The sequence below is a fragment of the Stegastes partitus genome, unplaced genomic scaffold (genome assembly GCF_000690725.1).
Source record: "Stegastes partitus isolate 25-593 unplaced genomic scaffold, Stegastes_partitus-1.0.2 Scaffold246, whole genome shotgun sequence".
NCBI classification, from domain to species: Eukaryota; Metazoa; Chordata; class Actinopteri; family Pomacentridae; genus Stegastes; species Stegastes partitus.
In genome coordinates this window covers 457,606-467,855 of record NW_007577977.1, presented here as the reverse complement: position 1 = coordinate 467,855, position 10,250 = coordinate 457,606, and the positions used below count along the sequence as shown (strand labels likewise).

At 39.5% G+C, this 10,250-nt stretch overlaps 1 protein-coding gene across 2 annotated transcripts in view; it reads left to right on the top strand.

Moving 5' to 3' along the window:
• LOC103357312 (zinc finger, MIZ-type containing 2) overlaps window positions 1-10,250 on the top strand; it is a 50,237-nt gene that overhangs the window by 31,596 nt on the left and 8,391 nt on the right. For both annotated transcript variants that reach the window (XM_008281814.1, XM_008281815.1), the window contains exons 11-18: window positions 1,400-1,478; window positions 3,008-3,139; window positions 3,267-3,372; window positions 5,979-6,136; window positions 6,217-6,284; window positions 6,381-6,449; window positions 7,703-7,944; window positions 9,227-9,348. In XM_008281814.1, the coding sequence (XP_008280036.1) occupies window positions 1,400-1,478; window positions 3,008-3,139; window positions 3,267-3,372; window positions 5,979-6,136; window positions 6,217-6,284; window positions 6,381-6,449; window positions 7,703-7,944; window positions 9,227-9,348 (976 nt within the window). The remainder of the gene's footprint in view (window positions 1-1,399; window positions 1,479-3,007; window positions 3,140-3,266; window positions 3,373-5,978; window positions 6,137-6,216; window positions 6,285-6,380; window positions 6,450-7,702; window positions 7,945-9,226; window positions 9,349-10,250) is intronic.

Here is a 10,250-nt window from a genome sequence, read left to right as displayed (position 1 = left end):
GGATCCATATCATCAGCAACAACATTCATGGTTTGTCTCTGCAGGATCCATCACTTCCACACTTCCCTCTCATTATCTAATTCAGCAGACGTGCAGTGCATCCTTGAAGAGTTACGCTGCATTTTGAGAGACAAGGTGTCATACTGCCTGCTCGTCATTTGCATAAACTAACCTTGACGTTCCCTTGTGGTCCGATGCTTCTGGAAGCTTTTGAAAGATTTAAAACTAACTGTTATCAATCAGAAATGAAAACAGATTCAACACCTGCAGTATTTCTTACCTTAAAAGTTTCCAAACAAGCTGCCCCGTTGGCCCGGTTTGAAATTGGAGCAGGCAGCCTCTAAGTAAAGCGTTCGCCCAATCTGATGCAGCCAGTGTTGTAGGAGGGTGGCGCCTCTGTTGGAATTCTGTTCAAGAAGACCTGTCAGTTGTCTGTCGTGAGATTACGCCTAATGTTGGGAAGCAGTGTGATTCCTGGTGTGTAAAAGCACCACTGTGGACGCAACCCACCAGACAAGCTGGCGCATTCAAACCACGATTGTTAGTATTAATAAACCTGAAGTGTCGAAGGAGGTCATGGTTGTTAATGAATGTAACTGTTCATAAGTTTGTAACGACAGCACATGGGTTGTTTACACTGACTCAGAATGGTCCAACCTAAAAGCATTACCGCATGCAGGAGTGAAGTTTGTCACTACCTGCCTGATGTGATGAGCCACCTCCTCACAGTCTGGGAACATGCACTGCCTGAGACCCAAGTTCACTGCTCATCTCAGTCAAGGAGAACTGGAGGAACACTGGAATAAGCAAAACTATAACCAGAGCTTCCACTACTGTATTGCAAACCTGGTGACCTGCTGGGCCTAAACATTGGGAGGATGTTTTTTAATCAGCTACAGTTGGGTGAATTGGTTGGAAACTGATATAACAGGGGGACATCTGACCAATAAGTTAACAAACTGGACCTCTTTAAACAATTGAGCTCTACCTTAAGGTTGCCATAAGTCTATCATTGTCCAGCACTGGCCTCATGTCAAAAAAGACTCTTGGCTGCAGTAGCGTACTACTTCTGTCTGTCTGTCTGTCTGGTTTTACTTAATTGCTGTGTAACCACCTCAGCCCTGCTTTTTGATGAATCATGACACCTTGGAAGTTATAAAGAGAAACATCAAAATGGTGTTTCATTTTCGTGTTACAAAAGGGAGGCTGACAAGAAAGGTGATCAGAATGAATGCAGAGGCCAAACTTCAGCTGTGACTTTTCTACATCTAACATGAGTACAGTGTGAAATGAGAACAGCAGATCTGTCTTACTCTTCCTGATGAGAGGAAACAAACAGGAATGTTTGATAACCCCACCCAGTCTGACTCTGAATGCTGTGCTGTGTCTCCCCCTGCAGACCGGATCTGGAGCTGCAGTTCAAGTGTTACCACCATGAGGACAGACAGATGAACACTAACTGGCCTGCCTCTGTGCAGGTAAACAGCCTCTCAGTTTCTTGATTTATATATATATAAATTTGGGTTATTCCATTTAAAATAAACAAAAACTGATTTAAAATGTTCCAACTGACCAGTATTTTTTTTTAATGTACAATAACATTACTATAATTTTTAAAAAGCCATGCAAAATTTAATCTTTATACTAGGAATGTTTTTACAGTTTTACAGGCCCTTGAAGTACATGGGGGAGGGGGTCCAGATTTTGCAGTTTTAAATTAGTGTTCTTATTTCCAGCTTTTTTGAGATCTCATAATGTCATAAGTACGTACAGCTGAAAGCCATGTTAAATAGATGTAAAATTGATTTGGTTGCAATTTTTACCAGAGCTCTAGTGCGTTTTTGTCCCTAAAAATTTCATGTGTCTGTCTCCTTTACTTGAGGTTATAAGGACTTAAAAATGCTGGAAAAAGTAATGTAAATTTAAAAGGATAACATTTTGGCTAACCCCCATGTATTTCAACCTATAAATATTCAAAGTATGAAAGTACAGCTTAGCATCATTTCATTAATATACTGAAGTTACTGTACAAAAATATCCGCAGATTGTAAGGAGGTCAGGTGGGAGGTACAGACTGATTTTCTTCATGGACTGACCCATTTATTCTTATACTAAAGAGGGTTAATGTTGCTGAAAATGATACTGTCATCTGAGAGCTTTCATATAACTGCCATGTTGGAGGAAATATGAATAAATACACAAAAATATAAAGCAAGATAATAGTCCTGACAGTATTATAACTGTTATTATTATAGTTATAAAAATATTGTCTGAAATATGCAAAAGAGGAGGACAACATAAACCAACTGAACCTCTATTCAGAATGCATCACAACAGTTTGAGCTGTTGGTAAACATTTCACTGAAGCCAAATAGGTGGCAAATATGACTTGTAAAGCAACTCACAGCGCAAATCTTGACCAAAAAAAGTACTTTCCATGGTCAATCATTTAGCAAAATACTACTTATGTTGTTCAGTGAATCAACGATCTGCTGACCATTGCATCTCTTTTAATTTGAACTATTTTAGGTAGTGCAGTCTGTAACAATGCATCTCTTTAAAAGTCTTAAATGGAAAAAGGTCATCTGTAAAATAAGTACGTAGTGGGTTGAAAAGTTCAGAATCTCCCTCTGAAATATAGTAGCATGAATTTAAAATACTTTAATACAGAACAAGTACCTCAAATCTGTTGTTAAAATGTACCCATTACTTTCTACAGCTTCATAACTGTCTAGCATGCAGGGAATGTCCAGCAGTTGTAAAAAGTAATATTAACTTGATGTTACATACTGTACATATAATCCAGGAACACAACCAGATCAAAAAATTACGGCAGTTGTAACAGTCAACAGCGTTGTCTAATACAGAGAATAATGATTTACCGTAGTCAAAGTGCACAGCATATACATAGGGCAGGATATATGTTTACATCATATAAAGAAAAAGGCAGAAAATGTGTTTTAATGATGTGTGTATTCTGCCCTTGTGTTGTCTTTTCTCTGATCAGGTTAGTGTTAATGCAACTCCTTTGTCCATTGAAAGAGGCGACAACAAAACCTCCCACAAGCCCTTGTACCTAAAGCAAGTGTGTCAACCAGGACGCAACACTGTGCAGATCACCGTGACAGCATGCTGCTGTGTAAGCCGCCTCCAAATGACACTTTTCTGACTTAGTCACTGCCATAAAACACATTTATAAGCAGCATGTGTTTCAGTAAATAAAGTCGTAGTCAAACATGTCTCCCCTCATGTCTGTTTGTCCCCAGTCCCACCTGTTTGTGTTGCAGCTGGTTCACCGACCGTCTGTCAGGTCTGTCCTGCAGGGTCTCATGAAGAAGAGGCTGCTGCCAGCCGAGCACTGCATCACCAAGAGTGAGTTCACTACAGCAGAATGTGGCCTTCTGTTGTTCAGCACTCTCACTCATAGCACTTTGTTTATGTATCACTTTTGAAACACAGTTACAGAACGCTTCAAAGTGTTCCAAAGTCTAGGAGCCTTAACTGCAAACACTGACTTTCCTTTTTTCCACAATCTGGACCTTTGAATAACTAAAAATGAGGCATCTGACAATCTTGGTTAGCATGAGTGCACAGAACAAAACAAAAGGTCAGAAATAAAACTTGAGGCAACACCTCTCTGGGATTTAAAAGTAAACAAATTTGCAGCTCATGTTTCTTTATACCAGCTGAAATCCTAACAGATGAGTTTAGGATGAGCTGTAAGCCAATTTTTTAACATCTTTAAAATAGGAAAGCACAACTACCATCTTCCACTGTCTAGTTTTCACCACTAATGTGATGCTGTAAGGGTCTGTATCAAGAACTCGCCTATCTTTTTTCCTCACGGTATCTAAAGTAACAGCCACCATGGCTGCGTGATGTTCCATTGTGGCTACAGGAGATGCTGGAGTGTTTGTATCACTAGCTCTAAGAACCCTACATGAAACGGCTTTTTTCTCCACTTTCTATTTCACGTTACATTTTTTAAAATTTATTTGGATATTTGATTCAGATGTGAGCAGCAACAGGGAGCCACTATAGTGAATGGAGCAGAGGAGTGTTGTAGGGAGCCCACTCAGCTGTTGGATGCAAGTTGAGCTGGAGTGTCCTGGATCAGCTGCAGAGGTCTGATGGCAGTGAGGGAATTGTAGTATTCCAGGTTGGACATGACAAGCGCCTCCCAACATACACTGCCCTTCTCCTTTCAGAGCTGGAGCAGTTAACTAATTGTGTTACTTATTTATCAAAGAGTTTAAGAAGTCAAAATGAAGAATTTTCTGCAGTTACAGAAAAGAAAAGAAACAGAACGAAAAGCTAAATTCATCACATCGAACATCTGTTAAAAAGCAGCACGGGCACAGCTCCTTAAACCTAATTTAAACTTTGGCTTTTCTGGTTTGTTATCAATTAAGTATAAACTACTAGTTCAGTAGCTGGTCATAAATACTATGTGTTAACCAAGCACTTGTTTCTAAGCTGCTCTGCTGCCTGTAATATTCTTTTTGTATCATCACAATATACTGCAATACAGGTCTCCATCATTGACTGAGTATCTTTAATAATCATTAAAAAATAAAAATAAAAAAATCTAAATTCTGTCTGTTGTTTGATAGATTACAACACTGAGGTTGATCTACTGAAAGGTGTACTCGCTGTGTCAGTGGTCTTTCTCTTTTTAGCATAGCGTCAAACATCCCATTGTAGAATCACCAGGTCACAGAGGGGTGTAGCTGCAAACCAGTGCAGAAGGAGTGCATGCTTCAGGATTTTCTCCTGTTCAAGTGAGTTTTAGCAGAATCAGGGAATCCCACATTCAGAAGCTGCCGTCTGATCTCCTCCCTGCCAGAAATATATCTCGACTTCTGAAGTCTTTGTAATTGCACAATGGTCTTTAATGTGTCAGCAGTAGTTTGTTTGTTTTTTGGTTGCTATTGTCTAATCCTTTCTGTCCAATTAACTTTGAATCATTTAATTTGCCTGCTTTGTGTGGTGGTGACATGAAAAGTGAATCTGTTCATCTTTTCTCAACAGGAACCCTTGAAATGATTCCCCCCCCCTGTATATTAGCCTAACTATGACTGTGATTGAGTTGTTTTTGAAGATAAAATACTCTGTAATATGTCGCATTATCATCATCATCCTGTGATTAACTACATTCACATTACAGTAGTTGTGACAAAAATTTGTATTTTTAACTTATTTTTGCGCACCTTTTTGAAGTTCACATCAATGTTTTGCAAAAGCTCCATTTGTAAATGAAAAAGCAGCAGCTTAGTGTAGATGGATATGACAAATGTAATGTGTTTGGTATCATACAGTATACAGCAGTTAGGTTTCACATCAGATTTCCCTCTGGCACAATGCATTTTTATGAGTCTTTATTACTAATTTGTGCCTTTGCTGCATCAATTTATGATGGAAATGTCTTTATTTGTGCAAAAGGAAAAAATTGACCACCAGGTAACAATTCAAGATACACTGGAACATTATATAGTGAAGGCTTTCTGCATTACCTTTAAACGTTTTTTTTGTTGTTGTTGTTTTTTGTAGGTCAGCTGTTATAATTTAATATTATCTCTGCTCAGTCAACACACATGCAGGCAGGATTTACTTTTGTGTCTTGTTTCTGAAAGGAACCTCTTTGAATGTGCGTGTGGCACCTATTCACATCAATGATTAATGACTTCATTTAAATTCATTTAAAACCCCTGGACTTTTTAACTCATATATGTTGATTTGCTGAAGTCATAATTCATATTTTGGGAGTAAAAAGAATACCCAGTGCTGAGGAAAAAAGACAAACAAAAGACAAAAGACAACAAATCTAAATGAGCTGAAAACGTGTACTTTGTGTTAGTCAAATAGAACTAGTGTTAAAGGACAGATGCTGCATCTCAGACTGTCAGCTGACACTGGAGCAGCAGGCGGCCTAGCTCTTCTCAGAGTGCTGAAGTAGTTCTCATTGTTTTTTGTTTTAGTAAAGAGAAACTTCAGCAGCGGCACCATCCCCGGGACCCCAGGTCTGAATGGAGAGGACGGTGTGGAGCAGACGGCAATCAAAGTTTCTCTCAAATGCCCGATCACGTTCAGACGAATCCAGCTGCCAGCCAGAGGCCACGACTGCAGGCACATACAGGTATGAACAGTCAACACACCTGCACACCAGCATTAACTCAAATCAGCTCTCTCACGTTGTTTTTTTTTTTTATCTTGTAGTGTTTCGACCTGGAGTCATATTTGCAACTTAACTGTGAACGAGGGACCTGGAGATGTCCTGTGTGCAAGTACGTACTGGAGCAAGAATTCACTGCACCTTTTTGAGTCATATCTGCTGTAATCAGCATAAAGACTCACTGGCTGTTCGCTCCTCTCGTTCACAGTAAAACAGCTTTGCTAGAGGGGCTGGAGGTCGACCAGTACATGCTCGGGATCCTTGTCTACATCCAGAAGTAAGTGTTGACCTAATATAGTCATTAAATAGTCAATGATGGAGCCTGCGTATACAAGACTGGGGAAAAAGGGAGTGTAAATTTAGTGTAACATCCATTTCCACAGCGCTCATTCATGCTGTAGTCACCCCTCTGTTTTCAGTCGTCTCCTCTTTGCTGTATTCCTCATTGATGTTAAGCTACCATCAACAAAACAATTCCAGCTTTTTGTTGGTGTTTTGGCCTTTTGTCTCTGCCCTCCTTTTTCTTTTTTTGGTGTTATTACCTTTTCTTGACTAAATATGCAGATCAGTCTGTACAGAACCCTGTCCGACATCGGTGCCTGTGATTTGCTTGGCCAAAGGTTTTGATGACTCCTCCTCAGTCCTGCCACCTCCCCTGACTGAGTGGTGTGATAGTGTCATAGCTGCATCTTCATAAATGCTTAGCCATAAAATAATTAAGCACCAGTTTTGCATAATCTGCATCTAAAAAAAGGCTGTGTGAGTGCTGCGCCCACCTGTATTTTTTTGTTTTGACTGGTAAGTGTAGGTAAGGAACTGCAGGGTTTAATTTTGAGGTTTTGTTGTTAGTACAGAACAGGTAAGCCACTTTAGAAATTCTAGTTGAAAGTCCTCCTTCTGTTTATATGAATTTCTTTTGTTTAAGGTCAATCTCTGTTCCTGTTTTTGTGACCTGTGATGATATATGTTGTTACTCCAGAAATCTGCTACTCAATAATACTTGCAACTTTGGTACAACTGTTGCCATGAGTTGCTTATCTGCTACTTTTGTTTTTCCCCTGGTAACAGGTTTTAGTATTCAAATCTTGCAAGTATCTTAGACTCCAAGGCTTTTAATGTTTGATGATGAGAGTTTATGAGCAAGAGTTAAGGGAAAAAAGGCAAATTGAAATTCGTGTTGGTGGAATGGAAGCATAGTGAATTTATCAATGCAACAGGTAAATGTGGGGAACACATGACAATAGGCAGGGAGAGCTAATACAAGTATGTTCCAAGACCTGGTTCTTTCTGACACTAAGGCAAGTAAAACCTCCACAACCTGTACAAATGTCTATCTCCATTTTATATCCAGTATTTTTTTACAAGATTATTTTCTTTGGTAGTCACTGTAGAAACAGGTGGGAAACATGGGGAAAGAGAGCAGAAGAATGATGTGCAGGAAATGTTATTTAGTTAGGAACCGAACCAGGGACTCGGCTTGCAGCGAGTTAATTTAAAAACCCATCTTGTGTCCCTTCTCTCCTTCCTCAGCTCTGACTATGAGGAGATCACCATAGACCCGGTGTGTGGCTGGAGGCCGGTGCCTGTTAAACCTGACCTCCACATAAAGGAGGAGCCCGACGGTCCGGTCCTCAAACGCTGCCGCACCGTCAGTCCGAGTCACATGGTCCTGCCAAATGTGATGGAGATGATTGCCGCTCTGGGCCCGGCGTCGTCCCCCTACCAGAGTCTGACTGCAGGAGGCAGAAACACCCCAGACTACAGCCGACCAGGTAGGATGGAGAAGTTGTGAATGATTTATTGTGCTAAAGCTGTGGGTGATTTATAATTAGCAGCTTCTCTGTTCAAAAAAATTAATTTACATGGTCTTATTTAGTCCAGGCTTTTGACTGTTACTGTAATCATGATTAGGATTTTGGTTTCCAGCAAATAAACGGGCTTGACTTGACGTTTAAACTGCTTTACTCACAAAAAACAGCCCATGTAGATAAAATCACTGTCTAAATTTGGGTAAATCGGTCTCTTATTTCACTGTTTTCTAACATTTTTTTTGGTCATACACCTATTGGAACTGCAGTAAGTAAGTAGAGAGTAGAGGTTTCTCTGTTTACAGCTGGCCTGCATGTGGGACGTTGAGGGAACATTGGTATATTGTACTATCTATCAGTATACAGAAAGATATTTCACCATGCTGAATGTATCCTCCAGCTGCTTTTGTGTGTCCTCCAAGAACTTGCTCCTCTGTATACTCTTTTGACTTTAAAGATCCACTGTGTTTTATTTTCCTCTCTCTGCGATGTGGGAATACAACATGCAGTTCACCTAAAACTCAATGTTTTGTTTTTTTTTGTCTTTTTTTTTTACTATTGGTGACAGCTGAGTCATTCATCGAGAATCAGTTGTGCTGAGGAGCACAGATCTTGTCAGTTACAAGATCGGGTGCAACAGGGATTTTTAAACAAGACGTAGAATAAAGGGATTTTTAATGAAATATGATTTTAAGGCTTAGATTTGTTTTTTTTCTAATGTAACCACGTGTCACACATGACACTTTCAGACCATTAGAAAGCTAAAAATATGATGATTCTTGGTGATAGCTTTTTTTATTATTATTATCGTTGTTTCAAAGAATACATGCCTTTGAAGCCTGCTAGTAGGTTTTGAGTTTTACAGGGTTAAGACTTGTTTTGCCTCAGATTTGTACACTAGCAGGAATGTAGCACAACATGAGAGTGATAGAAAATGTTTTTCATTTATATAAATGAATAATCATGTTCTCAATGTAGAAAGTAAAACATCATGATTATTGTTTTGCAGATAAATATGCAGCCCCAGCACTCTAATGTGTTATCTATATGTACACATCACTCTTTGTAGCTCACTACGTCAGATCATCTTAGATGCGACGTGACCCAGATGATATTTCAAGCAGCACCACAAAGACGCTGTGTCTTTGGAAGCTAAGCTGTCTTCTCTCTCTGCTGCTCTGCTTACTGTTGTGTAACAGAAAGCAACCGTCAGCCTGCTTTTATTTGCTTTGTTGTGTTGTTGCAGGGAGTCAAGGATTCTCCAGCCAACCAGGATTCACAGACTTCCCCAACACTCCCGGAACCCCGACACTCGGAGAGTACACTTCATCCGGACCACCACCTCCACTCCCGTATCAGCCCGACCAGGTTAGGCACCTTCAAACCGTCCACCACCACCACCACCATCTGTTACATAACACAAGCACGAGCAAACACACACAGACACATTCCTCCTTCTTCCTTGACATAATGCAGCCTCTGGCCACACTGATGATTCAGGATGTTTTCCTTAATGGTTGAGTAGACCTCAATGACAGGCAGAGTATAAATACACCACAGCCAGAAGGCACTGCACTGTGAGCCTGCTTCACATACAGATCCAGCATTGAAAGTGTCTGTTATCTAACTCACACTGAGGCAACAAATTGTCTGAATGAGTGGGAAACACTCACCATGAGCACATACACTCTAGTTTTTCTTATCGTGCTCCCACAAATACTCACTACAGCACCAAATGTGAATAAAGCCACTACTGAAAATAGCCTCGAAATAAATGCACTGTTTGCTCCTGATTGTTTGATAAAAACTGCAATAACTGGAGCCATTTTAAAAAATGAAATGATATATTTGTTAACTGGTTAACCTTTAATTAACATGCTAATGTCACTACATTAATCTAGTGATCATTTTTTTCATTAACTGATGAAGAATTTATTCTAGTAAAGGGGTCAGTTCATATAAAATCAACCATATCTCAAAAAACGTTCCCACCTGACCCCTCCAGAATCAGCAGATTTTTTTTATGTACAATAACTTAAGTCCTCAAACCAACTCATCAGTTATCACCATTTTCCTTAAAAAATGACTCATTGGTTCATACATCTTTAATGTCTGAAAAATGATACGAACACAGCAGATGACATTTAGGAATTTCATGATTATTTGTTTTACAAAAATAGACCTAATAATTATAATTAACCTGGAATCCACATGTACAGAATTTTTATAGGTGGTGAAAAGTGTTACCAATACTAAAAAAAAAGTGGCTT